The 18,615-nt window shown below is 48.8% G+C and overlaps 1 protein-coding gene across 1 annotated transcript; it reads left to right on the plus strand.

The window, feature by feature from the left end:
• Positions 1 to 14,866: 14,866 nt before the first annotated feature.
• On the plus strand, positions 14,867 to 17,387 carry LOC146378614 (F-BAR and double SH3 domains protein 2-like). Its single transcript, XM_084941620.1, has 6 exons — positions 14,867 to 14,981; positions 16,155 to 16,338; positions 16,423 to 16,646; positions 16,876 to 17,084; positions 17,172 to 17,236; positions 17,320 to 17,387. The coding sequence occupies exons 1-6, from the start codon at positions 14,964 to 14,966 to the stop codon at positions 17,385 to 17,387; spliced, it is 768 nt and encodes a 255-aa protein (XP_084797746.1). The 5' UTR covers positions 14,867 to 14,963.
• Positions 17,388 to 18,615: the final 1,228 nt, after the last annotated feature.

Here is an 18,615-nt window from a genome sequence, read left to right on the forward strand (position 1 = left end):
GACGGGTTTCTTGGAGAAGGGGAGGGCAGTGAGGCACAGTCCCCCGTCCCCCGACGCCCCTCGCGATGCCCCTCCTTCTTCGACTAACCCTCTGCAGAGGAGCCGTGAGAGCCAGGAACTTGTGAGTTTTGTATGTCCACTCAGGCATCATTCAAACCTGGTCTGTAGGAAGTTCCTGTCAGAAGGAGGGGGCACCGCGAGGGCGTCGAGGGGCGGAAGGCGGTGCCTTAGTGCCTCCCTCCTTCTGACATTGTAAAGGAACCCTAACTTTATTATTTTTTTAACAGTAAGATATATATATGTATGTATGTATGTATATGTTTTTTGTCCTCAGAGGAGGTTTGAAGTGTCTGTGTGGTGCAGCTGGTCTGGTCTGTCTCTGTACAGTCGAGGCTGCACCCACCTATAAAAGGTGGAGGCTCACCAGGACATGCACACCTCACAAGTTCCCGGCTCTCTCGACTCGGTTGAAGACGGGTTTCTTGGAGAAGGGGAGGGCAGTGAGGCGCAGTCCCCCGTCCCCCGACGCCCCTCGCGATGCCCCTCCTTCTTCGACTAACCCTCTGCAGAGGAGCCGTGAGAGCCAGGAACTTGTGAGTTTTGTATGTCCACTCAGGCATCATTCAAACCTGGTCTGTAGGAAGTTCCTGTCAGAAGGAGGGGGCACCGCGAGGGCGTCGAGGGGCGGAAGGCGGTGCCTTAGTGCCTCCCTCCTTCTGACATTGTAAAGGAACCCTAACTTTATTATTTTTTTAACAGTAAGATATATATATGTATGTATGTATGTATATGTTTTTTGTCCTCAGAGGAGGTTTGAAGTGTCTGTGTGGTGCAGCTGGTCTGGTCTGTCTCTGTACAGTCGAGGCTGCACCCACCTATAAAAGGTGGAGGCTCACCAGGACATGCACACCTCACAAGTTCCCGGCTCTCTCGACTCGGTTGAAGACGGGTTTCTTGGAGAAGGGGAGGGCAGTGAGGCACAGTCCCCCGTCCCCCGACGCCCCTCGCGATGCCCCTCCTTCTTCGACTAACCCTCTGCAGAGGAGCCGTGAGAGCCAGGAACTTGTGAGTTTTGTATGTCCACTCAGGCATCATTCAAACCTGGTCTGTAGGAAGTTCCTGTCAGAAGGAGGGGGCACCGCGAGGGCGTCGAGGGGCGGAAGGCGGTGCCTTAGTGCCTCCCTCCTTCTGACATTGTAAAGGAACCCTAACTTTATTACTTTTTTTAATAGTAAGATATATATATATATGTATGTATATGTTTTTTGTCCTCAGATGAGGTTTGAAGTGTCTGTGTGGTGCAGCTGGTCTGGTCTGTCTCTGTACAGTCGAGGCTGCACCCACCTATAAAAGGTGGAGGCTCACCAGGACATGCACACCTCACAAGTTCCCGGCTCTCTCGACTCGGTTGAAGACGGGTTTCTTGGAGAAGGGGAGGGCAGTGAGGCACAGTCCCCCGTCCCCCGACGCCCCTCGCGATGCCCCTCCTTCTTCGACTAACCCTCTGCAGAGGAGCCGTGAGAGCCAGGAACTTGTGAGTTTTGTATGTCCACTCAGGCATCATTCAAACCTGGTCTGTAGGAAGTTCCTGTCAGAAGGAGGGGGCACCGCGAGGGCGTCGAGGGGCGGAAGGCGGTGCCTTAGTGCCTCCCTCCTTCTGACATTGTAAAGGAACCCTAACTTTATTATTTTTTTAACAGTAAGATATATATATGTATGTATGTATGTATATGTTTTTTGTCCTCAGATGAGGTTTGAATTGTCTGTGTGGTGCAGCTGGTCTGGTCTGTCTCTGTACAGTCGAGGCTGCACCCACCTATAAAAGGTGGAGGCTCACCAGGACATGCACACCTCACAAGTTCCCGGCTCTCTCGACTCGGTTGAAGACGGGTTTCTTGGAGAAGGGGAGGGCAGTGAGGCACAGTCCCCCGTCCCCCGACGCCCCTCGCGATGCCCCTCTTTCTTCGACTAACCCTCTGCAGAGGAGCCGTGAGAGCCAGGAACTTGTGAGTTTTGTATGTCCACTCAGGCATCATTCAAACCTGATCTGTAGGAAGTTCCTGTCAGAAGGAGGGGGCACCGCGAGGGCGTCGAGGGGCGGAAGGCGGTGCCTTAGTGCCTCCCTCCTTCTGACATTGTAAAGGAACCCTAACTTTATTATTTTTTTAACAGTAAGATATATATATATATATATGTATGTATATGTTTTTTGTCCTCAGAGGAGGTTTGAAGTGTCTGTGTGGTGCAGCTGGTCTGGTCTGTCTCTGTACAGTCGAGGCTGCACCCACCTATAAAAGGTGGAGGCTCACCAGGACATGCACACCTCACAAGTTCCCGGCTCTCTCGACTCGGTTGAAGACGGGTTTCTTGGAGAAGGGGAGGGCAGTGAGGCACAGTCCCCCGTCCCCCGACGCCCCTCGCGATGCCCCTCCTTCTTCGACTAACCCTCTGCATAGGAGCCGTGAGAGCCAGGAACTTGTGAGTTTTGTATGTCCACTCAGGCATCATTCAAACCTGGTCTGTAGGAAGTTCCTGTCAGAAGGAGGGGGTACCGCGAGGGCGTCGAGGGGCGGAAGGCGGTGCCTTATTGCCTCCCTCCTTTCTGACATTGTAAAGGAACCCTAACTTTATTATTTTTTTAATAGTAAGATATATATATGTATGTATATGTTTTTTGTCCTCAGATGAGGTTTGAAGTGTCTGTGTGGTGCAGCTGGTCTGGTCTGTCTCTGTACAGTCGAGGCTGCACCCACCTATAAAAGGTGGAGGCTCACCAGGACATGCACACCTCACAAGTTCCCGGCTCTCTCGACTCGGTTGAAGACGGGTTTCTTGGAGAAGGGGAGGGCAGTGAGGCACAGTCCCCCGTCCCCCGACGCCCCTCGCGATGCCCCTCCTTCTTCGACTAACCCTCTGCAGAGGAGCCGTGAGAGCCAGGAACTTGTGAGTTTTGTATGTCCACTCAGGCATCATTCAAACCTGGTCTGTAGGAAGTTCCTGTCAGAAGGAGGGGGCACCGCGAGGGCGTCGAGGGGCGGAAGGCGGTGCCTTAGTGCCTCCCTCCTTCTGACATTGTAAAGGAACCCTAACTTTATTATTTTTTTAACAGTAAGATATATATATGTATGTATGTATGTATATGTTTTTTGTCCTCAGATGAGGTTTGAATTGTCTGTGTGGTGCAGCTGGTCTGGTCTGTCTCTGTACAGTCGAGGCTGCACCCACCTATAAAAGGTGGAGGCTCACCAGGACATGCACACCTCACAAGTTCCCGGCTCTCTCGACTCGGTTGAAGACGGGTTTCTTGGAGAAGGGGAGGGCAGTGAGGCACAGTCCCCCGTCCCCCGACGCCCCTCGCGATGCCCCTCCTTCTTCGACTAACCCTCTGCATAGGAGCCGTGAGAGCCAGGAACTTGTGAGTTTTGTATGTCCACTCAGGCATCATTCAAACCTGGTCTGTAGGAAGTTCCTGTCAGAAGGAGGGGGCACCGCGAGGGCGTCGAGGGGCGGAAGGCGGTGCCTTAGTGCCTCCCTCCTTCTGACATTGTAAAGGAACCCTAACTTTATTATTTTTTTAATAGTAACATATATATATATATGTATGTATATGTTTTTTGTCCTCAGATGAGGTTTGAAGTGTCTGTGTGGTGCAGCTGGTCTGGTCTGTCTCTGTACAGTCGAGGCTGCACCCACCTATAAAAGGTGGAGGCTCACCAGGACATGCACACCTCACAAGTTCCCGGCTCTCTCGACTCGGTTGAAGACGGGTTTCTTGGAGAAGGGGAGGGCAGTGAGGCACAGTCCCCCGTCCCCCGACGCCCCTCGCGATGCCCCTCCTTCTTCGACTAACCCTCTGCATAGGAGCCGTGAGAGCCAGGAACTTGTGAGTTTTGTATGTCCACTCAGGCATCATTCAAACCTGGTCTGTAGGAAGTTCCTGTCAGAAGGAGGGGGCACCGCGAGGGCGTCGAGGGGCGGAAGGCGGTGCCTTATTGCCTCCCTCCTTTCTGACATTGTAAAGGAACCCTAACTTTATTACTTTTTTTAATAGTAAGATATATATATATATGTATGTATATGTTTTTTGTGCTCAGATGAGGTTTGAAGTGTCTGTGTGGTGCAGCTGGTCTGGTCTGTCTCTGTACAGTCGAGGCTGCACCCACCTATAAAAGGTGGAGGCTCACCAGGACATGCACACCTCACAAGTTCCCGGCTCTCTCGACTCGGTTGAAGACGGGTTTCTTGGAGAAGGGGAGGGCAGTGAGGCACAGTCCCCCGTCCCCCGACGCCCCTCGCGATGCCCCTCCTTCTTCGACTAACCCTCTGCAGAGGAGCCGTGAGAGCCAGGAACTTGTGAGTTTTGTATGTCCACTCAGGCATCATTCATACCTGGTCTGTAGGAAGTTCCTGTCAGAAGGAGGGGGCACCGCGAGGGCGTCGAGGGGCGGAAGGCGGTGCCTTAGTGCCTCCCTCCTTCTGACATTGTAAAGGAACCCTAACTTTATTATTTTTTTAACAGTAAGATATATATATGTATGTATGTATGTATATGTTTTTTGTCCTCAGATGAGGTTTGAATTGTCTGTGTGGTGCAGCTGGTCTGGTCTGTCTCTGTACAGTCGAGGCTGCACCCACCTATAAAAGGTGGAGGCTCACCAGGACATGCACACCTCACAAGTTCCCGGCTCTCTCGACTCGGTTGAAGACGGGTTTCTTGGAGAAGGGGAGGGCAGTGAGGCACAGTCCCCCGTCCCCCGACGCCCCTCGCGATGCCCCTCCTTCTTCGACTAACCCTCTGCAGAGGAGCCGTGAGAGCCAGGAACTTGTGAGTTTTGTATGTCCACTCAGGCATCATTCAAACCTGGTCTGTAGGAAGTTCCTGTCAGAAGGAGGGGGCACCGCGAGGGCGTCGAGGGGCGGAAGGCGGTGCCTTATTGCCTCCCTCCTTTCTGACATTGTAAAGGAACCCTAACTTTATTACTTTTTTTAATAGTAAGATATATATATATATGTATGTATATGTTTTTTGTGCTCAGATGAGGTTTGAAGTGTCTGTGTGGTGCAGCTGGTCTGGTCTGTCTCTGTACAGTCGAGGCTGCACCCACCTATAAAAGGTGGAGGCTCACCAGGACATGCACACCTCACAAGTTCCCGGCTCTCTCGACTCGGTTGAAGACGGGTTTCTTGGAGAAGGGGAGGGCAGTGAGGCACAGTCCCCCGTCCCCCGACGCCCCTCGCGATGCCCCTCCTTCTTCGACTAACCCTCTGCAGAGGAGCCGTGAGAGCCAGGAACTTGTGAGTTTTGTATGTCCACTCAGGTATCATTCAAACCTGGTCTGTAGGAAGTTCCTGTCAGAAGGAGGGGGCACCGCGAGGGCGTCGAGGGGCGGAAGGCGGTGCCTTAGTGCCTCCCTCCTTCTGACATTGTAAAGGAACCCTAACTTTATTATTTTTTTAACAGTAAGATATATATATGTATGTATGTATGTATATGTTTTTTGTCCTCAGAGGAGGTTTGAAGTGTCTGTGTGGTGCAGCTGGTCTGGTCTGTCTCTGTACAGTCGAGGCTGCACCCACCTATAAAAGGTGGAGGCTCACCAGGACATGCACACCTCACAAGTTCCCGGCTCTCTCGACTCGGTTGAAGACGGGTTTCTTGGAGAAGGGGAGGGCAGTGAGGCACAGTCCCCCGTCCCCCGACGCCCCTCGCGATGCCCCTCCTTCTTCGACTAACCCTCTGCAGAGGAGCCGTGAGAGCCAGGAACTTGTGAGTTTTGTATGTCCACTCAGGCATCATTCAAACCTGGTCTGTAGGAAGTTCCTGTCAGAAGGAGGGGGCACCGCGAGGGCGTCGAGGGGCGGAAGGCGGTGCCTTATTGCCTCCCTCCTTTCTGACATTGTAAAGGAACCCTAACTTTATTATTTTTTTAACAGTAAGATATATATATGTATGTATGTATGTATATGTTTTTTGTCCTCAGAGGAGGTTTGAAGTGTCTGTGTGGTGCAGCTGGTCTGGTCTGTCTCTGTACAGTCGAGGCTGCACCCACCTATAAAAGGTGGAGGCTCACCAGGACATGCACACCTCACAAGTTCCCGGCTCTCTCGACTCGGTTGAAGACGGGTTTCTTGGAGAAGGGGAGGGCAGTGAGGCACAGTCCCCCGTCCCTCGACGCCCCTCGCGATGCCCCTCCTTCTTTGACTAACCCTCTGCATAGGAGCCGTGAGAGCCAGGAACTTGTGAGTTTTGTATGTCCACTCAGGCATCATTCAAACCTGGTCTGTAGGAAGTTCCTGTCAGAAGGAGGGGGCACCGCGAGGGCGTCGAGGGGCGGAAGGCGGTGCCTTAGTGCCTCCCTCCTTCTGACATTGTAAAGGAACCCTAACTTTATTACTTTTTTTAATAGTAAGATATATATATATATATGTATGTATATATATGTTTTTTGTCCTCAGATGAGGTTTGAAGTGTCTGTGTGGTGCAGCTGGTCTGGTCTGTCTCTGTACAGTCGAGGCTGCACCCACCTATAAAAGGTGGAGGCTCACCAGGACATGCACACCTCACAAGTTCCCGGCTCTCTCGACTCGGTTGAAGACGGGTTTCTAGGAGAAGGGGAGGGCAGTGAGGCACAGTCCCCCGTCCCCCGACGCCCCTCGCGATGCCCCTCCTTCTTCGACTAACCCTCTGCATAGGAGCCGTGAGAGCCAGGAACTTGTGAGTTTTGTATGTCCACTCAGGCATCATTCAAACCTGGTCTGTAGGAAGTTCCTGTCAGAAGGAGGATGGACAGTGAACATTTTAAGCCCACTCGGCAGCGACAGATGGCCGCCCCTTCCTGAGTCTGGTTCTGTCGGAGGTTTCTCCCCGTTAAAAGGGAGTTTTTCCTCCCCACCGTCGCCAAGTGCTTGCTCATAGGGGATTTTTTTGGGCTTTTTTTTTTTTAAACCAACCGCTTATAAGTTCACTGGCATCAAGTTTAGGACTCTGCAAATATTTAAATGGATAATTCGTCATCAAGTGAGGAATGATCCATTTAAATCATATTTGAGAGTCACATATATTTGTATATAAATATGATTTGTTGGACAATAAGGCCAATCACAGACTAATTTGGACAATTGGGAAAAATTAAATAAATAAAAAAAATTGGATAAAATGCATGTGTCATTGTTTCATATTGATTTCAAATAACATACCATTTGATTTCAACATATTTTTGTTACACTTGCAGTGGTGTTATTTTGTTATGATCCTGTTCATTTTAAATATAAATATAAATATAAATCATCTAAATAGAAATGGAAAACTAGAAAAATTAAAAATATAGCTTTACTAATCTGAAAGTTATTTGTCATTGGAGCCATCATTCCCACAGTGGAAACACATTATTTCATATTATGTTCAATTCAGTAGTTAAAAGTATAAAATTTAATAATGTCTATTTTTAGTTTACTTTGTTAATAAACACATTTTTTAGTATTTTAGAAACACTAACATCATACATATCAAAATATGAAGCAATGTTTTAACTCCCATTTACATACAGACCTGTGGCCAACTTTATAAACCATTTTGAATTTTTTCCAGCTGAGGCGTTCAAAACAGATATACTTTTGATTGTCACGGTGTTATTTGGGCAGCTGCCTGCCTAATATAACATAACATCACCACAATATTTACATTAAATGAGGAAATGTATCTTTGTTTCCTCAGCTAAGACTGCTTGGCTGCTGTAGCTTGTGTTTATGTTGAGAGTGACATCTGATTTAAAAGCAAGAAGCAAAAGCTACTGAGCACCATCAGTCAGCACAGAGGCAATGCTACAAATTTAAGGAACAAAGGTCAATTCTTTGTGTGTGTACATGCACAGAGCACATGTGCACACGGTTGTGCAGATTAACTCACAGATGTATATGGCAGCTCACGTTTGTGGCATTGACATTGTTTTCCAATCTTAAATGTAATACATACATTTCCGTCATTGGCCATAATTCTTGCAAGGAAGGGACTCAAAGGTCACAAGTTATTAAATAAAATTAATTAAACACACCATTAAAAGAAGTTCACTATTCACTCCTTAAACATCATAGCTAGCAGCAGTTATTTATATCTATGAAAGAGAGAGCTTAATTGTTTGATTAAGCTGGTTGATTAAATAAGTTGGGGGAGCAAAAGTAAAATGAGCTACTTGTGGGATACTATTTAACTTGGGTTGGGTTGGGTAAGCTGCTCATTTTATGCTCATTTTACTTTTCAGATGGTGTCAAGCCTGGCAGTTTGGTGTAATTGTTAGCCTAGTAATTCATAGTAATATATTTCTCACACACAACCTCAACCTCTGCCTCTCCATGTGAGCAGAGACGCAGCAGCATCTTCTTTCTACAGGAAGCCTGATTAAAATGTGAGGCATTTATACGGTGTACAAGATTAAAGAATATAAAACTGATATTACTAAACCTGATTTCCTTCCATCTATTTTCTGCTGCTTATCTGAGTCCGGTCATGATGCCCAGACGTCCCCCTCCCCAGCCACCTACTCCTGCTCTTCCTGGAGAACAGTGAGCCGCCACTCTGGTGCCTTTCGGTGTAAACGAGTAGCTTTCCAAATAACTCAGCTCTTCATCATGTTTCTAAGGCAGAGCTCAGACATCCTTCAGAAGATGCTCATTTAAATAAAATATATATATATATATATATAAATAAAATTGGCATTGACATAAATTTCTATGCCTATCAAAATGATATCCTCAGCAGTTAAAGGTATGAGTGGTGGTCATTTTTGTTGCTTTTGCTTTCACTATATAATGAATAAACCCATATAAGGAAAAGTCATGAAATATGATGATCATGGGATTTTAATTTAACAGTTTTTACAATTCCAGAGGAGTCAAAATGACCCTTTGGACATGATGAGTGTGACGTTCTGCAAAGAGAAGGAAATCCTCTGGGAAGTTTAAGTCTCTGAATCTAAACGTGCGTGTTATGTCTGTGTTTGGGTTTGGAGTTATTCTGATGTGGTTTGTCACCCCTTACTCACACAATCCCTGGAAAATCTTTGCAGGAAGTGTACAAAATGCACTGATGTGTCACTTTTTTCCATTAAACTGGAATTTGGCCTCAGTGAGGACCTCGGACTCTCCATTCCTCCTCGACCTCCTTCCTCCTTCTCCCCCGTTCTCCTGCTCCCCGTAGGCGAGCGCTTAGCCGGATGGGCCCCGGGTTACGCGTAAACCGGCCCAAGTGGGGACCGCGGGAGCTCCGTGCTCCGTGGGTACTCTGTGACCCCTTAGTGATCATGATGGGGTATTTCGCCACCCCACACCACATTCGTAAGTTACGATGGCAAATACTGGGGTCTCGAGGGACCCCGAACCACCGGAGCAAACATCTCTCAACTTCACATCATCATCATCATCGTCTCCTTCCTCTTTCTCCTTGGTCCTTCTACCCTGCGCTTGCAAACGCTCAGCTTTACAGAGGGTAGTCTTCACGTAAACCGGCCCTCTCCTCAGTTCTCCTGGGCTTCGCTGTTGGACGCTTGGCTTTACAGAGGGCAGAGTTCGCGTAAACCGCCCTCCTTGAGGGCCTCAGACTCTCCCTGCCGCCTTCCTACCTCCTGCTCCATTCTCCTGCTCCTCGCAGGCAAGCGCTTAGCCGGGTGGGCCCCAAGTTACGCGTAAACCGGCCTTCATGAGGACCGGGGGTACTCTCTGCTCCGTGGGTACACTGTGACCCCTTTGTAATTGCGATGGGGTATTTCGCAACCCCAATGCACATTCGTAAGTTACGATGGCAAACACTGGGGTCTGGAGGGACCCCGAACCGCCGGAGCAAACAACTCTCAACTTCACCTCATCATCATCGTCATCATCAATGTCTCCTTCTCGGCAGTGCTCGCATAAACCGGCCTAAGTGAGGACTTCGGACTCTCCCTGCCTCCCCGTCCTGCGACCTCCTTCTGCTCCGTTCTCGTGCTTCTCGCAGGTGAGCGCTTTGCCGGATGGGCCTTGGGTTACGCGTAAATGGGCCTAAGTGAGGACCACGGGCTCTCCGTTGCTCCTCGTCTTCCTTGCTCCTTCTCCATCGTTCTCCTGCGCCTCGCTAGTGAAAGAGCAGCTGCTTGGCCTGCCTATTACGCGAACACCGCCCTCCAGTTGGACCTCAGGCTCTCCGAGCCTCCTCGTCCTCCTTGCTCCCTCTACATCCTTGTCACGCTCCTCGCTAGAGTACGCTTAGGTTTGCAGAGGGTGGGTTTTGCGAAAACCGCCATCGGTGAGGACATCGAGCTCTCCGTTGCTCCTCGTCCTCCTTGCTCCTTCTCCATCGTTCTCCTGCGCCTCGCTAGTGAAAGAGCAGCTGCTTGGCCTGCCTATTACGCGAACACCACTCTCTGTTTGGACTTCAGACACTCCTTGTCTCCTCCTCATCTATGCTCCCTTTGCATCGTTCTCATGCTCCTCGCTAGCGTACACATAGGTCTGCGGAAGGCGGGTTTCGCGAACACCCCCTTCGGTGAGGACCTTGGGATCTCCGTTGCTCCCTGTCTTCCTTGCCCCCTCTACATTGCTCTCAAGTGCCTCGCTACTGAAAGCGCAGCTGCTTGGCCTGCCTATTACGCGAACACCGCCCTCCGTTTATGCTCCTCGCTAGTGTATGCTTAGGTCTGTGGAGGGCCAGTTTCGCGAACACCCCCTTCGGTGAGGACCTCGGGCTCTCCATTGCTCCTTGTCCTCCTTGCTCCTTCTCTACCGTTGTCATGCGCCTCGCTAGTGAAAGAGAAGCTGTTTGGCCTTCCTATTACGTGAACACCGCCCTCCAGTTGGACCTCGGGCTCTGCGTTGCTCCTCGTACTCCTTGCTCCCTCTACATCGTTCTCAAGTGCCTCGCTAGTGAAAGCGCAGCTGTTTGGCCTTCCTATTACGCGAACACCACCCTCTGTTTATGCTCCTCGCTAGCGTACGCTTAGGTCTGTGGAGGGCCGGTTTCGCGAACATCCCCTTCGGTGAGGACCTCGGGCTCTCCGTTGCTCCTCGTCCTCCTTGCTCCTTCTCCTTCGTTGTCATGCGCCTCGCTAGTGAAAAAGCAGCTGTGTGGCCTGCCTATTACGCAAACACCACCCTCCAGTTGGACCTCGGGCTCTCCATGCCTCCTCGTCCTCCTTGCTCCCTCTTCATCGCTCTCATGCTCCTCGCTAGTGAAAGAGAAGCTGTTTGGCCTTCCTATTACGCGAACACCACCCTCCAGTTGGACCTCGGGCTCTCCGTTGCTCCTCGTACTCCTTACTCCCTCTACATCGTTCTCAAGCGCCTCGCTAGTGAAAGAGCAGCTGCTTGGCCTGCCTATTATGTGAACACCACCCTCCAGTTGGACCTGGGGCTCTCCATGCCCCTCGTCCTTCTTGCTCCCTCGCCTTCGTTCTCATCTGCCTCGCTAGTGAAAGACCAGCTATGTGGCCTGCCTATTACGCGAACACCGCCCTCCGTTTGGACTTCAGACACTCCTTGCCTCCTCCTCATCCTTGCTCCCTCTACATCGTTCTCAAGAGCCTCGCTAGCGTACGCTTAGGTCTGCGGAGGGCGGGTTACCTGAACACAGCCTTCCGTTTAGACCTCGGACCCTCAGTGTCTCCTCATCCTCCTTTCCCTTTTTTAAAACATTTTCCTCGCTCTCACGCGCCTCGCTGGCGAGCCCTTAGCTTTGGGGAGGGTGGGTTTTGAGAACCCCACCGTCTGTGAGGAACCCAGTACCTCCTACACACACACACACACACACGAGGCAGTGAGGAGTAGAAGGAGGTTGTTGCTACGCCTGCGTCGCGAAACCAGGGCTCATTGTGTGTGCGCCCGGAGCAGCTACGTGGGAAACACATGGGACAACCGACCAGTTTGGGGCCATGGTTTATTCAACGTGTATTTTCAGTGTGGTTTAACTTGCTAATCTGATCTGAAATACTTTCCTTGAATGTGCCTTAATTTCACCTCTTTTTTATTTCTTCTTTTCTTAGCTTACTGAAAATGTTGGCGACCAAAGGCCGGATCCAGGGATGTGTGCTGCTTGTGCTACTGGCGTTATGTGGGCAAACTGCTCGCTGTCAACATCGATACAAAGGTAAAGTGCAATCCCAGGGTTGTGTGCTGCTTGTGGTACTCGCTTTATTTGGACAAACTGCTTGCTGTCAACATCAATACAAAGATAACAAAAGAATAGCCTAGTGTAACGTAGTGTTTTATGTTTTTTTTTTTTCTAGAATGATTCAAATGTTACTATCATTTCCCCAACCCCGCAGGCTCTGCGACCCGTGAAGAACTGAGACTCCTTCTGGTCGGTAAAACAGGATCGGGAAAGAGTGCATCCGGAAACACCATCCTGGGGGATGCGAACGCTTTCAAAGAAGACGTTTTGCCTGAGTCTGTCACCGACGGCTGTCTCAGAAAAGAGGCAGAGGGCGAAGACGGAAGAAATATCGCTGTGATCGACAGCTGTGATCGATGAAATGGTGGATTTCAATGGAGGAAACCACTACACAAACGAGATGTATAAGGCGGCCCAGAAGAAACTCGAAGGAGAAAGGCTGAAGAGGAGAAAGGAGGAAGAACAAAGAAAAAGGGAAGAAGAGGAGAGGATCGAATTGAAGGAGCGGTGTAAATTCTTCCGCCTCGCTTCCCTGGGATTATTTGGCACAGGAGCGTACTTTACATCTTATGTTCTCATGGGGCTCGGTGGAGCCCTTGGATATTCTCAGTTAAAGACGCCGAGCTTGACGGTTGGGCGTCTTCTTTACTCGTCGATACCGTGAAAACTGCGTAGGTGTATCACCTACTCGACCTAGTGATCAACGAGTACCGCACCGAAGCATGCAACGGGTGCAAGACCAATCACCCCAGCCAGAGACAACACGAGTGTCTGCGAGTCTTGGTGTCAGGGTCCCTGTGCCTACCCGGTCGGCTCAGTATGGCTACATATGTTTTTCATTTTGTTCCTGCTCTCTCCCTTCCTCTCTTTCCCTCCTCCCTCTGTCAGGGCGGAGCTCACCTGTGGGCTTCTGCCCTTGGTCCACGCACCTGGTCGCCATCACGCACCTGTGGCTCGTTACGAGAGTGTTCCAGCTCCTTTATAAGACGGCAGCTCTGTGTTTCTCGTGGCTGGACGGTTGCCGACCCGCATTCCCTGGACCAACCCCTGTGTTTCCTGAGTGATTGAGTGTGCGAGGAGTGGAGTACGTCATCGTGTTTTCTGTGGAGTGTGGAGAGGAGCGTGAGGAGTGGACGGAGTGCGTGTGGACTTTCAGCGTCTTTTCCCTTTGTGTGTGGACCCCCGGAGCCCGGCTTCCCCCTCACCTCTGTAAATAGATCACCTGGTGTGCTGTAATAAAGATTCTTGTGTTTCCCAACTCAGAGCCTGCGCGTGTGTCCGTTCCATCCCGCTGTGACACTTGGAGGATGACTTTTACGCTGAACATTATTACAGCATCAGGAAAAGACTCCTCACGCCGCGTTTCATTCCTTCCATTCAACGTCTCCTGATCATGTATTCACAGCCACCGAAGGCGCTGTACAGCACCGAGCACCTGAAACACGGACAGTTTGTTGATATTGTAATCAAAAATACAGCCCCGGGGGGGGGGGGCATTTTAAAAACGCACCCTCCCTATTGCGCATGTCCCTAAAAGGTATGGCCTTCCAGATTGCCTCAGTTGTATCGTGAGTGTAATTTCAAATAAAATAAAATAAAACTCAGAAGCGTCTGTGTTCTGTCTTCTTCTCCTCATTATTATTATTATTATTATTATTATCATCATTATTATCATTATTGTGATTATGCTTCATTTTTATGTACTGGGGTATCAATGACCCCCACGCTGCCGCAGCAGCTTCTGTGCGTGGCCCCCAAGTGCTACGTTTTCTTTCCCGATCCCCTGACGAACCCATTAGAATCGCTCTGGGGCACTCTTCGACCCCAAATGATCGTTCTGTTTTTTTCATTTTCATTCACCTGTCTCTACTGAGGGTGGGGTACTTTGGGACCCCCGGGGTCTGGGGCTGCCCCGAAGGGGAGCACAAGGGTTAAGATTCTGTAGGTTTAACCATATTTTCTGGTAATTATATGATTAATATTTAAATCTTTTTAAGTGTCTTGTCATGTTCTCCTGTGCCTCTGTGGTTCTCTCCAGGTTCCTCCTTCAGTAAAATACAAACTTGTTAGATTAAAGCTTCTGTTACTGACACAGACAGCTGGAGACTCGATGGCTGAGTGTTCATTCCTGTTATATTTTCTAAAAGTGTGGTTGAAGTCTGCCGTCTGTGTGGTGCATTATAATGTGGATGCTCTCTGTGTTAGCCTACAAAGCTGGCTGGGATTTCCTCCATCCCTGCTGGATGGATGTCGTCATAAAATCTATTAAGATGTAAATACGGTTAACCTCTCCACACATGATTGAAATATTTGGATTGGACGTGGATCTTTAACATGTCACCAATTATACTTCTGACTTTGAAGTAAAGCCACTTTTTGTTTTGGCTGTTTTTAATCAGTTCCAGTTGTGTTTAACCCCCACTTGGATTTACTTTCCCAAACTTTGTGGCACTAATGATTCTGTGTCCAAACACCTGCTCTCTGAATTTGTACAGAAATTCTAGAGTAAGTGTGAGTTTTGTGCTGCTTTGGAGAATTAGTTGTTTTATATTAACAGAGTCCTGAGTAAAGTGTGGTATTAATGCAGGCATGGTCTCAGTGTTTTCTTCAGTGTTCTGGCTGATGTTATTGAAGCCACAGTGAGCATTTTTGTCCATTCACCAGTGTGGCGGTATTTGAAAAATATACATCACGGGTGAAATGAAGATGGTTAAACTGTTACATCGCAGCTTTAATTTGAATTAACGTGTTTGTCTGTCTGCAGGCTTCTCAGCCGGACGAGCTGACCATCGAGGAGCAGGAAATCTTGGAGGTCATCGATGATGGCGACATGGAGGACTGGGTCAAGGTACAATAATAACACAAACACAGTTGTGTAGCAGAAGCACTCTCATGTTTGAGGGTTGGTTGTTTTGTTTATTAGTTCACTCTCTGGCTCTTAGACTGTTTGACAAACATTTAGTTTCAGTTTTTATAAGACCTCGCACCGGTACAGACTATCTACTGGACGTTTTAGTGTTTCTCTGCGATCAGTTGGACTGATGTGGCTTCAGGAATTAGAATAATTCAACTAAAATGTGTGCGGTGCATTGAGGCAGGTCAGGTTGGCCTGGGTGGTAGAAGCTCTGCTGAACATAAAGACAAATCAAAAAATGTACAAATACACAGTTCTCTGCTTCTTTTTTTGGCCCCGCAGCCATGAAGGGCTGATGGGAGATTCTCGTCACCCAGCCGGGCAGGCAGGTGGGCGGGCATGGCACCCAAGTTTGTGAATGCAATAATTCATGAATGAGGCAGTTTTTAAATTCATACCTTAAGTGCAGCTACTGAAAATCTGGGCCAAATCCTGATTGATGGTGATCCAATCCTGCCTCAGCAGCGCTGCGGTTTGATCACAGTTTGTCAGCTTCTGCTTTTTAACAGCGGTTCGTGGACTCTTGATCAGTTTTAGATCTGCGGAGTGACCTGGTCATGGATATAAAATGTTAATTTGATGATCTCCCAGCTACTTAGTTATCATTTTCACTTTGTTTGTCACAGACTGTTACAAAGTTGCTCCTGGACCTTTGGGAGAAAATTTGAGAAGTCTTTGAGGACATTTTTCGGGTGGTCAGTGGTGTACACTTAAATGTAGAAATGTCAGCTGTGGATGCTCCCATCATTGTGTGAAGTCATTCTTTTATAAACGCCTCTGCAGAGCTGCTGGTGTGTAGTCATTGTGTACTTTGTGTGTGGTTGTTTTCAGATCATTTCCCTGAAGGAACATTGTGCATTGTTGCTGTTTTACTTTGGTTTATTGTGTAAGTCTGGCTTTCCTGTGAGCCATTGTGCAAATGTTCCACATGTTGAGCCAATATTTGATGTATATTTACTTAGGTGATTATCTTTTCATATACAGATATAGTGTTTTAATGGGGTATTTATTTTAATGAATATAATCATACATAAAAATGTGAGCAATATCATTTATATAGACCTGTTTTAGTGCTGTGATGTCTGTGTGCATTGTCTGTGTTTCCAGGCCAGAAACCGTAGCGGACAGGTGGGCTACGTCCCAGAGAAATACCTGCAGCTGCCCTCCTCCAACAGCCTGCTGAGCATGCTGCAGTCGCTGGCCGCGCTGGACGCCCGATCCCATTCCTCCAGCAACTCCACTGAACCTGAAACCGAACTCCCAACCGGCTCCGTCAACGGAGACTCCAGTGGTGAGATCCGCCTCCACCAGATAATATCGGAGTTTTGATTTCCTGCTTTGTTTAATACCCTCGTTGCCACTGTCTGTGTTGCAGTTTCATTCGCAAAGGCTTTGTACGACTACGCGGGACAAACGGAAGATGAGCTGTCGTTCCCAGAAGGCGCCATCATCCGCATCCTGAGCAGAGAGACCCACGAGGACGATGGCTTCTGGGAGGGCGAGTTTAACAGCGTTGTTGGTGTGTTCCCCGCAGTTCTTGTGGAGGATCTCACCGTGACCAGCGAGAATGGAGATGGGCAAAGAGACGGCAGCGCACAGGTAGGCTCACGCTGACTTAAATTTCATGTTCTACACAATTAAAGTTCTTCTGGTTGAACGCACACACACTGTGTCCCCCCCTGGATCAGCTGCCTCTACATCAGCGCAGTACAAATCTACTGTAGCAACTTATTTGTGACACTAAGTCCTGTGTTGTTAAATAATTTATTTCTTTTTATTTTATATAAAATATTAAAGTTTGCACACCTGTCCACTGTTTGTGTTGAAGGCTTCCCCGTCCACACTCTCTCAGTGCGACCGCTCCCCTCGTGGTCCCTTCCAGCCGGGACCTCTCCACAGCAGCCCCCTTCAGACCCACCGTGTCCTCTCCAGTGTCGAGTCCCTGCAGCGCCACAGCCTCTCCCATTGGCCGACCACCCTCCTATCACAACGGACACCACAGACCGCCGCCGGCTCCACACAAAAGCCCCTTTCACAGTAAGAATCTCTGGTTTGTCTGTGAGTGGTTATCTGTAAGAAAAAAGGCCGGTGTGAATAATAATCTGCCTCCTCTGCCCTCTTCAGGTCCAGCACAAAGCTCCCCCCAACCCCCCAAATACCCGGAGAGCGGCGGTGGCACCATCCGACCCGTGAGTAAAACCTTCCGTGGTGACGTAAATGACAGCAGACTTTTTTTTATCTTCATTTTAACTGAGCCGGTGGATTTTTACAGGTACGTGCCGCACCTCCGCACCCGAAGCAGCATCCTCGCGGGCAGGTGAAGCGGCGAGAGGAGGTTGAGATCACACTGGTGTGAAGGCGGCACCCCCTCGAGCAGGGACTCGTAAAAACAATCCCAAAGGAAACCCAAGGAAACTTAAAAACTCCTGAAGACGCCTGGAGACGGAAGAAGCCCCCCCACTCGGAGAAGGAACACCGCTGCGCCTTTTTCTTTTAACTTCCCGTTCAGTGTTCTCGTTTCTCAACACTACTTTACCCAGAGTTTGTACAAGGCTTCATTCTCACCCCCGAACAGTTAATAAGGTGATAACGAGCAAAAGAAGTTGATAGAAAAGTTAACATCATTTTATCCGTTAGTAAAAATAAGTGTGTTTGGACTCGCTGGCTGATATTTTAGGGAGTCGAGCTCATTCGTTCCCTTGCAGAGAGCTCAGTGTGGTATCATTCATCAGTTCGAGCAGCCAGTTTGGTTCTAAAGAACATGCAGCTGACTGAATGAGGCGTTTCATGATATTTAACGCACCGACAGCATAAAACAGAGTGGTTAGCTGATGAGCAGACCCTGGATTTTCTGTTGTTTGAGACTCGGTCATAGCAGCGTTTCATGTTAAAGTAAAACATGTTAGACTGGACTGACCTTGACCTTTGAGAGGTCAAACTGAAGGAAGCGTTTGTGTCTTACCTTCATTTTTCTGTTTATGAACAAAGACACGAGTCTGCAGAACATATCGTCGATCAGGCCTCTGTTCCCTAGATTTAGACACATTTCACACCCCTTCAGTGAGTCTTGATAATTTCAGCTGTGTTCTGAAATGAGAAACTGAACCCTTGAACACATCAGGGAACTGTTCACAGAGGTCCCAGAGACCTCTATAGGACCAGAAGTCTTTTACAGACGCAGGGGTCGCCCCCTGGTGGCCTGTAAATAGAGTACAAATTTTTTTTGTTGCTTCACTTTTCCAACCTGGCAGCTGTGTCAATGTTCTGATGTCTGTGGTCCTTTTTGGCAGTGACGTCATTCCCGAGTTTGTGCATTCCAGCAGGAAAGTCAGAAAAGCAAAGTAAGATGGGATTTATTTTAGCTGCAGCACGTTCATTGATAGAATGTGGTAAGTGCTTAGCGTGTGGCTTATATCATGAGTCACAAATACAGGTGAGTGACAGAGCAGATTATGTTTATTTCTCTGTCACCATCTTGGATTGTTGAGGCTGCTCTGACTTTCCAAGAAGGAAATACTAGTTGAGGGGGAGTTCCAGATGAAAATTACTACTGGGAGCTCAGGAATTC

This window comes from Perissodus microlepis, chromosome 10 (genome assembly GCF_051167445.1).
Source record: "Perissodus microlepis isolate ML-2025 ecotype Zambia chromosome 10, ASM5116744v1, whole genome shotgun sequence".
In the NCBI taxonomy this organism is placed as follows: Eukaryota; Metazoa; Chordata; class Actinopteri; order Cichliformes; family Cichlidae; genus Perissodus; species Perissodus microlepis.